The 16,312-nt window shown below is 45.8% G+C and overlaps 1 protein-coding gene across 2 annotated transcripts in view; it reads right to left on the bottom strand.

Moving 5' to 3' along the window:
- Positions 1 to 6,772, bottom strand: part of LOC106568740 (TSC22 domain family protein 2) — a 44,300-nt gene extending 37,528 nt beyond the window's left edge. Inside the window, exon 1 of one of the 2 annotated variants that reach the window (XM_014139341.3) lies at positions 4,234 to 6,772. In XM_014139341.3, coding sequence (XP_013994816.3) covers positions 4,234 to 6,092 — 1,859 coding nt within the window. In that variant the 5' untranslated portion in view covers positions 6,093 to 6,772. The remainder of the gene's footprint in view (positions 1 to 4,233) is intronic. The other variant, XM_014139342.3, reaches the window with a different exon arrangement.
- Positions 6,773 to 16,312: the final 9,540 nt, after the last annotated feature.

Below are 16,312 nucleotides of genomic sequence, written 5' to 3'. Positions count from 1 at the left end.
ATAGCAACATGGAAAAGGCACCAATTCAACAGCGCACTGGCGTTTCAAAACCATGGACAGCGACCACTCTAAAGGCAGGAGAATGAGCGTTATAAAATAATATTTTTATTAGCTGCACCATTGTTCTTACATAACATATACAATTTCATTAGCACAAAAGTGACAGTGACATCCCCACAGCCTCCGCAATGGATTAGTCCACTCAGACAGGTGCGAATCAGACAGGTATCGTGTGCACCATGAATTCTTTGGTGACTGGTCAACTAGAGAAATCTAGGTCGGCCAACAGCATATCGACTACACAATCGACCAGTCGGTTAACCTCTATGGGCTAGGTGGGACGCTTGCGTCCCACCTACTCAACAGCCAGTGGAATCCCGTGGCGCGTTATTCAAATACCTTAGAAATGCTATTACTTCAATTTTTCAAACATATGACTATTTTACACCATTTTAAAGACAAGACTCTCGTTAATCTAACCACACTGTCCGATTTCAAAAAGGCTTGACAACGAAAGCAAAACATTAGATTATGTCAGCAGAGTACCCAGCCAGAAATAATCAGACACCCATTTTTCAAGCTAGCATATAATGTCACATAAACCCAAACCACAGCTAAATGCAGCACTAACCTTTGATGATCTTCATCAGATGACAACCCTAGGACATTATGTTATACAATACATGCATGTTTTGTTCAATCAAGTTCATATTTATATCAAAAACCAGCTTTTTACATTAGCATGTGACTAGCATGTGACTAGCATTCCGACCGAACACTGCCGGTGAATTTACTAAATTACTCACGATAAACGTTCACAAAAAACATAAATTATTTTAAGAATTATAGATACAGAACTCCTCTATGCACTCGATATGTCCGATTTTAAAATAGCTTTTCGGTGAAAGCACATTTTGCAATATTCTAAGTAGATAGCCCGGCATCACAGGGCTAGCTATTTAGACACCCAGCAAGTTTAGCATTCACCAAAGTCAGATTTACTATAAGAAAAATGTTATTACCTTTGCTGTCTTCGTCAGAATACACTCCCAGGACTTCTACTTCAATAACAAATGTTGGTTTGGTCCCAAATAATCCATTGTTATATCCAAATAGCGGCGTTTTGTTCGTGCGTTCAAGACACTATCCGAAAGGGTAAATAAGGGGTACGAGCACGGCGCATTTCGTGACAATTTTTTTTCTAAATATTCCATTACCGTACTTCGAAGCATGTCAATCGCTGTTTAAAATCAATTTTTATGCCATTTCTCGTAAAAAAGCGATAATATTCCGACCGGGAAATCGTTTTTTATTACAAAGAGAGTGAAAGTAAAAGCATGCTATCCCCTCATGCACGAGCCTCAGTCTAATGGCCCTCTGATAGAGCACTTGCCAAACGCGCTAATGTGTTTCAGCCTGGGGATGGAATTACATCGGTCAGCTTTTTCCCGCCTTCTGAGAGCCCATGGGAGCCGTAGGAAGTGTCACGTCATGCCAGAGATCCCCTGTATTTGTTAGAGATGATCAAGGAGGGCAAGAAATGGTCAGACAGGCCACTTCCTGTAAGGAATCTTCTCAGGTTTTGGCCTGCCAAATGAGTTCTGTTATACTCACAGACACCATTCAAACAGTTTTAGAAACATAGGGTGTTTTCGGTCCAAAGACAATAATTATATGCATATTCTAGTTACTGGGCAGGAGTAGTAACCAGATTAAATCGGGTACGTTTTTTATCCGGCCGTGCAAATACTGCCCCCTAGCCCCAACATGTTAAAAAAAAAAAAAAAAAAAAAATGGGGTCAGTCCTAGTTGCACGCCCCTGATCAGACAAAAAAAATGGTTTTAATTAAATAAATAAAAAAATATTAAAATCACTCTTTACTTTCAATATAAAAACTCCGGTCAAAAGGTTTAAAAAAAAAATGCAGATTTGATGGTCTGCGTTTTGAAAATGCTGATTTCTTAACTCTAAAATTGACCCATTTACATCGTGACATATTTCATTATGATGCGTCAAGTCATCCTCATGGAGTCTTGTCCCGCTACTGAACGGACAAGTGTTTGCAATGCAAGATGGAGGAGAGCAGCTCTCGGCTGAGATCGCATGTATTTTGGGAGATTAGAAAATATGAACATTTCATTCTTGCCAGGATAAATACTGTTTCAGGTGATAATAAAACAAGTTGTTGAATTACTTTTTCCTCAACTTGTTTCTCAAACTGTATAGCAAGTCAAGCTAGCTTGAACTGTAGAGCAGCTAGCTAGCTAGGTAGCTAAAAGGCATGCTAGGTTGAAGATACCATTGTAGCTAGAGTGCAATTGGGGGAGAAGGGTCTTGGTCAGGGAGGTGAGCAAGAACCCGATGGTGACTGACAGAGCTCCTCTGTGGAGATGGGAGAACCTTCCAGAAGGACAACCATCTCTGCAGCACTCCACCCATCAGGCCTTATGGTAGAACGGCCAGACGGAAGCCACTCTTCAGTAAAAGGCACGTGACAGCTCCCTTGGGGTTTGCCAAAAGGCCCCCAAAGGACTCTCAGACCATGAGAAACAACACTCTCTGGTCTGACGAAACAAAGATTGAACTCTTTGGCCTTAATGCCAAGTGTCACATCTGGAAAAAAACGGTGAAGCATGGTGGTGGCAGCATCATGCTTTGGGGATGTTTTTCAGCGGCAGGGACTGGGAGACTAGTCTGGATCGAGGGAAAGATGAACAGCGCAAAGTACGGAGAGACCCTTGCTGAAAACCTGTTCCAGTGTTCAGTACCTCAGACTTGTGCGAAGGTTCACCTTCCAACAGGACAATGACCCTAAGCACACAGCCAAGACAATGCAGGAGTGGCTTCAGGACAAGTCTCTGAATGTCCTTGAGTGGCCCAGCCAGAGCCCGGACTTGAACCCGATCAAACATCTTTGGAGAGACCTGAAAATAGCTGTGCAGCGACGGTCCCCATCCAACCTGACAGAGCTTGAGAGGATCTGCAGAGAAGATAGGGAGAAACTCCCCAAATACAGGTGTACCAAGCTTGTAGCGTCATGCCCAAGTAGACTTGAGGCTGTAATCATTGCCAAAGGTGATCAACAAAGTACTGAGTAAAGGGTCTGAATGCTTAGGTAAATGTGATATTTACGTTTCTAAAAACCTATTTTTGCTTTGTCATTATGGGGTATTGTGTGTAGATTGAGGAGGGAAAAAATGATAATACATTTTTGAATAATGCTGTAACGTAACAAAATGTGGAAAAAGTCAAGGGGTCTGAATACTTTCCAAATGCACTGTGTCCAGGGAGCTGGCTGCCACATAATTTCAAACACAGACCCTCCCCCATGTGAACACACACACACTTATAGCTCCCACACCCCCTGCACTTTATAAAACCACTCCACAGCTGCAATGTTTTTCCACACTGATATAAAAACCTGCCAATTGTACTGCTTACAGAGAGAAACCGTAGCAAAATAATTTATACCTCAACCAAGGAGATTGAGCTATTGATTCCCTATAGCTAATCAAATCAAATTTGATTTGTGACAAATACAACAGGTGTAGTAGAAAAGCTTGCCTACGAGCCCTTCCCAACAATGCGGTTTAAAAATAAAATAGTGACACGTGGAATACAATTAAATGCACAAGAATGGAGATGTATACAGGGAGTACCAGTACCAGATCAATGTGCAGAGGTCAAGTATTCGAGACAGATATGAAGGCAAGGTAAAGTGACTAGGCATCAGGATAGATAAGACTAAAATAAAGAACAGAGTAGCAGCAGCAAATGAGTGTGCGTGCATGTAATGTGTGCATTTGTGTTGTCGGTATATGTAGTGTATTTGAATGTGTGTGGGTTTTGTGTGGGAGTGTCAATGTAGTGTGTGTGAGTGTGTGTGTGTATATATAGTCTATTGAGCTTTCATAAGGGCAGTGCAAGATGGAGAGTCAGTACAGATAGTTTGGGTACCATTAATTGACTATTTAGCAGTCTTATGGCTTGGGGGTAGAAGCTGTCTCAAAGCCTGTTGGTCTGTTTGCCGGATGGTGAAAGAGTGAACAGTCTATGGTTTGGGTGACTGGAGTCTTTGGCAATTTTAGGCTAGGCCTAAGTCATGTATCTGAATGGCTCTGCCCCTGACAGTCCATAGTATGTGGCCTGACAGCATTTAGTTGACTTTCTAGCTAGGTTATTCCCTTCTATGGTGAACTGTAACAGGGTGAACGATGGTGGTGGGGTCTTACCTGTCCTCGTCCCAGTCCATTTGTATGGGTATTCCAAACAGGCTGTTCACAGAGGGGTTGTCGGCCTGATGCAGGCGCTCTGGGGTCTTCATCAGGTTTTTCTCAGCGATGGCGGGAGGCTGGGCCGCTGCGAGGCCCTCCACTTTCCTACCGCCCTCCTCCACCTGGTCAAACCCGGCAGCCAGGAGGCCCTGCACCCCCCCGCCATTGCGGGCCATGGGGGCCTGTTGCCCGGGCAACAAGGCAGCGGTCAGGTTTGACATGGTGGCAGGGACTGCTGCAGCGGTGTTGGAGGCACTGGGCACAGTGGTGGGCATGCTGGCGATGCTGGTGTCCACGGTTACGACGGCGGTAGGCACGTTTTGGGCACTAGGGGGCATGGAGTGGAGCCCGAGGGGCTGAGGCATCCCTGTGGGGGCGTACTGACCCACAGGCTGCTGCAGAGTAGAGGCTCTGCCCAGCAGCATGGAGGCCCCAACACCTCCAATACCTGCACCCATCAAGCCTGGAGCTGGCTGACTAAGGGGTAAAGGGACTCCTCCCCCCGCCACTGCCAACTCCCCTACCTGGCCCTGCATCGGCGCCCCGGCGGTGGGAGTCATGACCGGCGACGGGCCCTGACCCATAGGTTGTCCCACAGAGAGGCTAGTTACGGAAAGGGTCTGGCCAGCTGAGGCCACTGCCTCCATGACAGGTTGGTGGTGTTGGTAGTAGTCCGCCTGGTTCTGGGGCAGGCCTGGGGGTTGGTTGGATAGATGGTGTCCCAGTGGAAGATGCTGTAGCATGGGTTGCTGCTGCTGGAGAGGGTAGGCCAGCGGCTGGGTCTGGGCTGCCGGGGGCACGCTATGAGATTTCTGTATGTGGATGCCAGTTTGAGGCAGACCGTTGAACCCCACAAGGAGGTTCTGGGGGGCAGCGGGTTGGATAGTGCCCAGAGCTGGCTGCTGAACTGAGACAGCCATGGGTTTGTTGGTGGGGAAAGCGTTGGATGTGGCTGTTCCAGGCTGCCCCATGTTGTAGTTTTGGTGGTGGAGCTGCTGCTGCTGTAGCAGTGTGTCCACTGCGTGAATGTGCGAGGCACTAAGTGCAGCAGCATCCACTATAGAGTCTAGGCCCTGGCCTGAGAGAGTCGCCGGTGCAACCGCCGAACCACCTGTCAACCCCAGCCCGCTGTCCCTGTCGGCGCTGGGGTCCAACGCATTGGCATGCCTAATGTTATCCGCAGTCCTGTTAACCACTGTGTTACCCTCCGAGTCTTTCTCATAGAACTCTGTGCAAGTCCATCGGCCCCTTCTGAAGGGCTCTCCAGTACCATGATCAAGTTTGATGACCCTGAAGCGCGAACTGCAACTTGTTGTGGACGTCGTAGAAGTAGGGGTTGAACTAGTCTGAACTGGCTGGGATGTGCTCACTGACACGTTGGTAGCCACCCCACTGGTCACTGGGGCAGGCTGTTGCATGAGCCTGGACTGAGCGATACTAGGGAGGCCGCTTGAGGAACCAGTTCCCAGAGTTTGCTGGCTAACATGAGAGCCTGCCACTCCCACCTTTCGAAAAGCAAAACCCTCATTTGGGGGACCGGACATTGCAGATAGCTGCCCAACTTGAGGTATAACGCCAGGTGCCTCTTGCTCCCCTACATGGTTTAGGGTTTCCTCAGATGAACTTCGATCACATACCTCCGGCTCATAGTCAGCCCGGGACATGTCGAATATTTCCGAAGACACGTCTTCAGTCCGTGATTCGTCTGGGTCGTCCAGGCTCTCTGTGTCATCCGTGGCACTGCTGGCCGCCACCTGAGCCTGTGTCACACTTGTGATCTGAAAACAGCTCTTCTTTTTAGCCGGCATTTTAGACATTTTGAGAGCCTGCGTTTACAACTTCCAGTCTAAATATCCTGCGTCAAACGCGAGTGGGCTAGTATCAGCTGACAAATGGCTATCTGAAACAGCGTATTTGCATCGATTTCAGTTATTCTATTATCAAGACGAGTTTGTCATCCTACCTCCTCTCGTCTCCTGTTGCATTTTACGAGTTCATAACATTGAAGACCGACCCTCTCAATTCAAGCAATGCGGCGTTTACCAATAGAAGTAGCTAGCAATTAAATAACTGATCCAAAGCTTTGGTCCGTCCGAACCGGCCTGCCCAGTAAGTAATGTCCCGACTCCGTAGTTGTCAGATGGCCGCTGTCGCAGATAGAACTCCCCAGCAGCAGGAGCTACTTTAGTCTGAGGCGGGCCCGTACCCCTCCACTCCACTCAAAGAGCTAACGTTGGCTTGCTAGCTAGCTAGCTTGCTAGCTACAACACTCCTCTACGTTGGGACAAGTATGTAAGACATCATGCGGATCAAGTCTACTCTCCCCTCTTGACTTGCGAATTAAAAATTATTCAATATACTAACACTGGTTTAAAAAGTAATTGAAACACATTTCCAAGAATACACTGTCACTATTTCCCACTTCATGGAACTGACATTCCAAACAGCGCCTACCTTATTCTTGTCAAGAAGATGGCTAGCCAGTTATATCAGAGAGGAAGAGGCAAAGCGAGAGGGTTTACTCCGCCCAAAATCTGTCCACGAAAATAAGACTACCAATGATAAATTGTTGTAAGGAAGTCTATGACAAGAATCGAATTTGGTCAAAAAATATTTTATTGCTTATTTGATCGAATACACGTTTCGTAATTGTTTGATTGTCACGAATGCACTGATACAAGTAGACGCACATGGGATTTCAGCAACATAGAAAAAACAACTTTATATCGGAGTTGTGTCCGTTGTTCACACGCGTATTTGCCCTCTTATTCTCTTTCCGCCTGCCTTCCATCTTCATGGACATGTATTTCCATTGTTAAAGCAGTCACTCGACTATCTTGTCAATATAATAGAAAATATTTGGTTACGTACTGCATCGTGGGAAGCGAACGCAACCATATTTACGTACATAATGGTTGAGAATTTCATTTCTCTCTCGATATATATATTTGCTACACTTTTAGACCATTTATTTGTCTTATTTATTTGTAGACCACTTTTATTATTTGAAAGGCGTTTATACATTGCATTTTGTATGTTTCTCTCAAGATCTCTCAATTTAAGACATTTGAAATGTTTAAAATGTTAACATGTTAAACTTGTTTGCTATTTGTATTACTCACTTGGCTGATATCACCATTTTTGGGGGGGAGGGGGACTGCACCCCTTACTATCCGTTCCCCTCAAGGGATTGGTGAAGAACACTATTGAAGGGAGCAGGAGCAATCCAAACTAAAACTCTGCCATGGACCCCTGGTGGAAGGTTTGTATCTTTGGACCCCTGGTGGCCAATGTATACAAATCTTAAAATATTCAGTCAGTTCAATGAACTATAGATGGCTGTGAATCCCTCGAAAATACACTATATATACAAAAGTATGTGGACACCCCTTCAAATTAGTGGATTCGGCTATTTCAGCCACACCGTTGCTGACAGGTGTATAAAATGTAGCAAACTGCCATGCAATCTTCATAGACAAACATTGGCAGTAGAATGCCCTTACTGAAGAGCTCAGTGACTTTCAACGTGGCACCGTCATAGAATGCTACCTTTCCAACAAGTCAGTCCATCAAATCTCTGCCCTGCTAGAGCTGTCCCAGTAAACTGTAAGTGCATAAAAGCCTAAGATCACCATGCGCAATGCCAAATGTCGGCTGGAATGGTGTATAGCTAGCCGCCATTGGAATCTTTAGCAGAGGAAAAGCGTTCTCTGGCGTGATGAATCACGCTTCACCATCTGGCAGTCCGACGGACTAATATGGGTTTGGCGGATGCCAGGAGAACACTACCTGCACGAATGCATAATGCCAACTGTAAAGTTTGGTGGAGGAGGAATAATGGTTGTTTTTAAATGGGGCTTTTTTTGTGTTTCGGGCTAGGCCCCTTAGTTCCATTGTTAAAGCGGCAAAGGGGGGACCAACTCCATATTAATGGCCATGATTTTGGAATGAGATGTTCGACGAGCAGGTGTCCACATACTTTTGGTCATGTAGTGTAGTTTGCATTAGGATCTAGCAAGTTAGAACCTGTGCCTAACGATATTTACATTTACATTTACATTTAAGTCATTTAGCAGACGCTCTTATCCAGAGCGACTTACAAAATGGTGCATTCACCTTATGATATCCAGTGGAACAACCACTTTACAATAGTGCATCTAAATCTTTTAAGGGGGGGGGGGGGGGGGGGGGGTTAGAAGGATTACTTTATCCTATCCTAGGTATTCCTTAAAGAGGTGGGGTTTCAGGTGTCTCCGGAAGGTGGTGATTGACTCCGCTGTCCTGGCGTCGTGAGGGAGCTTGTTCCACCATTGGGGTGCCAGAGCAGCGAACAGTTTTGACTGGGCTGAGCGGGAACTGTGCTTCCTCAGAGGTAGGGGGGCCAGCAGGCCAGTGGTGGATGAACGCAGTGCCCTTGTTTGGGTGTAGGGCCTGATCAGAGCCTGAAGGTATGGAGGTGCCGTTCCCTTCACAGCTCCGTAGGCAATCACCATGGTCTTGTAGCGGATGCGAGCTTCAACTGGAAGCCAGTGGAGAGAGCGGAGGAGCGGGGTGACGTGAGAGAACTTGGGAAGGTTGAACACCAGACGGGCTGCGGCGTTCTGGATGAGTTGTAGGGGTTTAATGGCACAGGCAGGGAGCCCAGCCAACAGCGAGTTGCAGTAATCCAGACGGGAGATGACAAGTGCCTGGATTAGGACCTGCGCCGCTTCCTGTGTGAGGCAGGGTCGTACTCTGCGAATGTTGTAGAGCATGAACCTACAGGATCGGGTCACCGCCTTGATGTTAGTGGATTTAGGTTTGACATTGTTCATAGTATAACTGCCTTAAGTTAGAGGGGCATTCCAAGCACATCATGATGATTTTTGTTTTAGTAGTTTGAGATTTTTGGATTGGTCCTACCCAGCTTCTTCAAAATTATGTACTTTTCATTTATTCTGCTCTAATGTCACCATGAGATCTCATTTTCCAGGTGGGCTGTAATAATGCATTTCTGTAGATGCTTATTTACTGAATCAGCTCATGGTAACTTTCTTTGCTTTAGGCCATAGCAACAATATGCAACGTCTTATGACTACAATTCTCTGATCACCAGACTTGGTTGTACCTGTATCCTTTACAAATTGGTCATAGTGCTGTATCAAAGCATTTTAGGCACTTTATGAACAGCCTCCACTGAAAAACCCATGATTCAGTTCTTATATTTGAAAAAGAAAACACTGCGTAACCCTGCGTAACATCGCTGACATATTTCTGGTGTTGCATTGGCTAGTTACATAGATAGATAATGTGTTCTTTGTCACCAGAGGAACATAAAAGCATTACATATCAAAGGGAATATGTGGTTTAGAATATGTATATGGTGGACTTAGCAGTTTAGTTATATACACAAATCCCAATTTACATCCATATAGCACAAAGGGAATGTTCTTTAAAAATTTCCTAGAAACTTGTCATGTTTTATATCATTGGGCATTTTAAAGGTAAAACCTTGCATACATTTTACATAAACTCAGCCAAAAAAGAAAAGTCCCTTTTTCAGGACCCTGTCTTTCAAAATCATTCGTATCAATCCAAATAACTTCACAGATCTTCATTGTAAAGGGTTTAAACACTGTTTCCCATGCTTGTTCAATGAACCATAAACAATGAATGAACATGCACCTGTGGAACGGTCATTAAGACACTAACAGCTTACAGACGGTAGGCAATTAGGGTCACAGTTATGAAAACTTAGGACACTAAAGAGGCCTTTCTACTGACTCTGAAAAACACCAAAATAGAGATGCCATCTGCGTGAACGTGGCTTAGGCATGCTGCAAGGAGGCATGAGGACGGCAGATGTGGCCAGGGCAATGATTTGCAATGTCCGTACTGTGAGACACCTAAGACAGGGCTACAGGGAAACAGGACGGACAGCTGATCGCCCTCGCAGTGGCAGACCACGTGTAACAACACCAGCACAGGATCGGTACATCCGAACATCACACCTGCGTGACAGGTACAGGGTGGCAACAACAACTGCCCGAGTTAGACCAGGAATGCACAATCCCTCCATCAGTGCTCAGACTGTCCACAATAGACTGAGAGAGGCTGGACTGAGGGCTTGTAGGCCTGTTGTAAGGCAGGTCCTCACCAGACATCACCGGCAACAATGTCGCCTATGGGCACAAACCCACCGTCGCTGGACCAGACAGGACTGGCAAAAAGTGCTCTTCACTGACGAGTCACGGTTTTGTCTCACCAGGGGTGATGGTCGGATTCGCGTTTATCGTCGAAGGAATGAGCGTTACACCGAGGCCTGTACTCTGGCGCAGGATCGATTTGGAGGTGGAGGGTCCGTCATAGTCTGGGGCGGTGTGTCACAGCATCATCAGACTGAGTTTGTTGTCATTGCAGGCAATTAATTTGGTCATACCAGTGTGATGTAATAATTGTTAATAATCTGACGTTCAGTGTGGGAAGGCCTTGAGAGACCATATCTTTCAATGATGCAACTTGAAATAAGTGCCATTTAAAGGTGCTACATTTAAAGGTGCCCCTAGCTTCCCTATGTGGAAGCTAGGGGAATTGCAACAGCACTTGGATGCACTCAAAACAAATCTCACCCCTCCCCGCATCCTATTTTCATATAACATTTGGAGATTCGCTGAGCCTTTTCCCTTCGGTTTAGGTCCACCGGCTTCAAACAGCTGTAAAAACTGTATTTTTATTATTAAAAATATATTTCATAGCGATTTAGATGGTACAATGATTCTCTACACTATTCAGTGCTTGTTTTCTCACATAAACAGTGTAGAATTTAAGCAACCAACCATATCTACATTGGCCACTTGACCCGATTTACGTTAAATAACACAGCCACAAAGTCAAAACATAATGGCGCTGGAGGGAATAGCAGCTGTTTTATTTGTTCCTGACCAATTGTGCTATTATGTGGGGTTTTTTGCGCTGATCTTAACTGTTCTTGTATATAATGTTTCCTCCATCATTCCTATAACTGACAATAACTTCGAGACATCAGAACAGAGATCACTAACCTCAATTTGGATGAGGATTTCTACTTCAATGAGTCTGAGTCGATTGACATTCTGCTCATCCTGGACCAGGCCCAAATCCGCAACACTTGAAGAAGAAAGAGGCAGCGTTATCGAGACCGGCGTGCAGAATAACTGACGAAACTAAGTCGGCAAGTGGATAACGCACATCTACCAACCTTCATTCTATTGGCGAACGTGCAATCACTTGAGAATAAAATGGACGAGCTCCATTCATGACTATCCTATCAACTAGATCTGAAGAACTGTAATATCCTATGTTTCTCTGAGCCGTGGCTGAACAAGGACATGGAAAATATAAATCTAGCTTTTTTTCCCAGTACATCGGCAGGACAGAATGGCAGCGTCAGGCAAAGTCAGGGGGGTGTTGTGTGTCTCTATGTTAACAACATCTGGTGCGCAATCTCTAATATTCAGGAAGTCTCTAGGTTCTGCTCACCTGAGTTACAATACCTCATGATAAACTGTAGACAATACTATTTACCAAGAGAGTTTTCATCTGTATTTTTCGTAGCTGTTTACTTACCACCACAAACTGATGCTGGCACTAAAACCACACTCAATGAGCTGTGGAACAACAGGCAAAAAACTCTAAATCACCTTTATTACACACACAGAGACGCATACAAAGCTCTCCCTCACCCTCCATTTGGCAAATCTGACCATAACTCTATCCTCCTGATTCCTGGTTACAAGAAAAACTTGTAAGTACCCAGTACCAGCTCAATACGGAAGTGGTTCGATGAAGCGAATGCTAAATTACAGGACCGTTTTGCAAGCACAGACTGGAATATATTCCGTGATTCTTCCGATGGCATTGAGGAGTTTACCACATCAGTCACCGGCTTCATTAATAAGTGCATCGACGAATTCATCCCCACAGTTACCGTACGCACATATCCCAACCAGAAGCCATGGATTACAAGGAAAATCTGCACTAAAGGCTGGAGCTGCCGCTTTCAAGGGGCAGGACACTAATCCAGACGCTTATAAGAACTCCCGCTACGCCCTTCGACGAGCCATCAAACAGGCAAAGCGTAAATACAGGACTAAGATCAAATCCTACTACACCAGCTCTGACACTGTCAAAATGCCTACTATGGTTGCTTCGAGGCTAGCAATGCTGAACCATGCATGAGAGCACCAGCTGTTCCGGATGATGTGAGTAACCCCTTTAAACAGATTAACATTCAGACAGATTGCCAGGATGCGTACTTGGAGCATGCACTGACCAGTTGGCAAGTGTCTTCACTGACATGTTCAACCATGTTCAACCACCATAGTTCCTGTCCCCAAGAACGCTAAGGTAACCTGTCTAAATTACTTTCGCCACGTACTGTAGCACTCACATCTGTAGCCATGAAATGCTTTGAAAGGCTGGTCATGGCTCACATCAACACCATCTTCCCAGACACCATGGACCCACTCCAATTAGCAAACCACCCAAACAGATCCACAGATGAAGCAATCTCTATTGCACTCCACACTGCCCTTTCCCACCTGGACAAAAGGAAAACCTACGTGAGAATGATGTTCATTGACTAAAGCGCAGCCTTCAACACCATAGTGCCCTCCAAGCGCATCACTAATCTAAGGACCCAGGGACTGAACACCTCCCTCTGCAACTGGATCGTGGACTTCCTGACGGGCCGCCCCTAGGTGGTGAGGGTAGACAACAACACATCCGCCTGTAATCCCTGTTCACTCAGGACTGTGTGGACGTGCACGACTCCAACAACGGTGGTAGGCCTGATCACCGATGAGACAGCCTATAGGGAGGAGGTCAGAGACCTGGCAGTGTGGTGCCAGGACAACAACCTCTCCCTGAACGTCAGGGAGTTTGTGGACTTCACGATCAGCTTCACATCAACAGGGCTGTACAGGAGCAGGTTGAGAGCTTCAAGGTCCACGGTGTCCACATCACTAAGGACTTACAGTGCCTTCAAAAAGTATTCACACCCCTTAACTTTTCCACATTTTGTTGTGTAACAGCCTGAATTTAAAATTGAATAGTGGAATTTTGTTTGTAGAAAATTCATAAAAAATGAAAAGCTGAAAGGTCTGGGCCTCCCAAGTGGCGCAGCGGTCAAAGGCTAGAGGCATCACTACAGAGCCGGCGCACAATTGGCGGGTTAGAGGAGGGTTTAGTCGGGGGTGCTTTACTTGGATCATCGCGCTCTAGCGACTCCTTGTGGCGGCCGGGCGCCTGTAGGCTGACCTCAGTCATCAGTTGAACGGTGTTCCCTCTGACACATTGGTGCGGCTGGCTTCCGGGTTAAGTGGGCGGGTGTTAAGGAGGACGCATGACTTGACCTTCGTCACCCGAGCCCGTTGGGGAGTTGCAGCGATGAGGCAAGATTGAAATTGGGGAGAAAAAGTGGGTAAAATATATATATATTTTAAAATAAATACTGAAATGTCCTGAGTCAATAAGTATTCAACCACTTTGTTATGGCAAGCCTAAATAAATTCAGGAATAAAAATGAGCTTAACAAATCACATAATAAGTTGCATGGACTCATTCTGTGTTCAATAATAGTGGTTAACATGATTTTTTTATGACTACCCATCTGTGTACCCCACACATACAATTATCTGTAAGGTCCTCAATCGAGTAGCGAATTTCAAGCACAGATTCAACCATAAAGACCAGGGAGGTTTTTCAATGCCTTGCAAATAAGGACACAAATTGTTTAAAAAAAAATGTTGATGCTGAATATCCCTTTGAGCATGGTGAAGTTATTAATTAGACTTTGGATGGTGTGTCAATACACCCAGTCACTACAAAGATACAGGCATCCTTCTTTATCTCAGTTGCCGCAGAGGAACGAAACTGCTCAGATATTTCACCATGAGGCCAATGGTTATTTCAAAACAGTTACAGAGTTGAATGGTTGTGAAATGAGAAACCTGAGGATGGATCAACAACATTGTAGTTACTCTACTAACTTAAATGACAGAGTGAAAGGAAGGAAGCATGTACAGAATACAAATACTCCAAAACATTTATCCTATTTGCAACAAGGCACTTAAGTAATACTGTAAAAAATGAATATAAAGCGTTATGTTTGGGGTACATCCGACACAACACATCACTGAGTACCACTCATATTTTCAAGCATGTTTATGACTGCATAACGTTATGGGTATGCTTGTCATCAGCAAGGACTAGTTTTTTTTATATAAAAAGAAACGGAATACACCAAAGCACAGTGGTGCGTTTGAAATTAGAAAATACTCTGTTATTAAAATAAATAAAAGTTTAGTTCCATGTAATCCAACAATGTGTACACCGCCATCTTGTCTACTTCAAATCTTCTCTCATTGATCGAGACAGGTATGTCATCATGACATGGGGCACTATGGGGTAGACCCACCTGTCTAAATCAATGAGAGAAGAAATACACAATAGACAAGATGGCGGCGTACACATTGTTGGATTACTTCATGGAGCAAAAAAAAACATTGATGTCAATTAGCCTATCAGAAGCTTCTAAAGCCATGACATCATTTTCGGGCAGCTGCAACTGGGCCATCCAATTTACATTTACATTTAAGTCATTTAGCAGACGCTCTTATCCAGAGCGACTTACAAATTGTCGCCACAATTGGTCCGTCCAATGCCGCCACTTCAGCCACAACTGGCCCGTCCGACGCCGCCACAACTGGTCCGTCCAACGCCACTGCTACTGGTCCATCCGACGCCGCCACAACTGGTCCGTCCAACGCCACTGCTACTGGTCCATCTGACGCCGCCGCAACTTTGGCAGTGACAACTGGCCCGTCAAACAACGACGCAACTTCGGCAGCAGCATCGGGTTCTGATTGACCCGCACTGCGTTCCTGTGATCGTCCTCGAGGCCGGTGTTGTTGCGCTGCTGTGCAGTGCGTCGGGGAGGGGGGGGTCCTGTCACAGATCCCTCTGGAACTTTCATTGCGCACACCTGTCCCCTATTCCCACTGATTAGTATTTGTATATATGTGCCCTTTGTCTATTGGGCTGTCGATTATTGTTACAATGTCTGTTGGTGTGTGTGAGCACCTGTGCTGTGTGTTTTGGATTTCGTGCCATTGTGGATTGCGCAGATGATTACGGGTCTCGTCTCGTGGGTTAATCATTGTGCGAGTGTGTTATTTATTCGAGGTACTCCTCGCTGTTTTGTTTTGGGTTTCTACCCTGTGTTTTGTTACGTGTTTGTTTGGTCTTCGTCCCCGTAATTTGGGCTTAATAAAAAAAACTATTACGCATTCCTGCGCCTGTCTCCCGAATCATTCATACCAAGGTTACAGAATAATCGACCATTAAGGGTGACAGCGAGAATGGCCCATCCGACGACGCTGTGACTGGTCCGTCCGGCGCCGCCGCAACTTCGGCAGCTGCAAGTGGGCTATCCGACGTTGCCACAACGGGTCCGTCCGACTCCGCCACTTCAGCAGCCACAACTGGCCCGTCCGACGCCGCCACAACCGGTCCGTCCGACGCCACTGCTACTGGTCCGTTCGACTCAACTTCGGCAGCGGCAACTGGCCCGTCCGATGACGACGCAACTTCGGCAGCTGCATCGGGTCCTGATCGACCCGCACTGCGTTCCTGTGATCGTCCTCGAGGCCGGTGTCGTTGCGCTGCTGGTGCAGCGCGTCTGGGAGGAGGGTACTGTCACGGATCCCTCTGGAACTTTCATTGCGCATACCTGTTCCCTATTCCCACTGATTAGTATACGTGCCCTTTAGTTTCCATTGGGCTGTTGATTATTGTTAAAATGTTTGTTGGTGCGTATGAGCACCTGTGCTGTGTGTTTTGGCTTTCGTGCCATTGTGGATTCCGCAGATGATTACAGGTCTCGTCCCGTGGGTTAATCATTGGGCGAGTGTGTTATTTATCTGAGGTACTCCTCGCTCTTTTGTTTTGGGGTTTTATTGACTCCAACCTAAGTGTATGTAAACTTCCGACTTCAACTGTATGTCCAAACCTTTGACTA

The sequence above is a fragment of the Salmo salar genome, chromosome 14 (genome assembly GCF_965601325.2).
Source record: "Salmo salar chromosome 14, fSalSal1, whole genome shotgun sequence".
Lineage (NCBI taxonomy): Eukaryota > Metazoa > Chordata > Actinopteri > Salmoniformes > Salmonidae > Salmo > Salmo salar.
The sequence above is the reverse complement of the archived record's forward strand: the minus strand, read 5'-3'. Positions and strand labels throughout refer to the sequence as shown.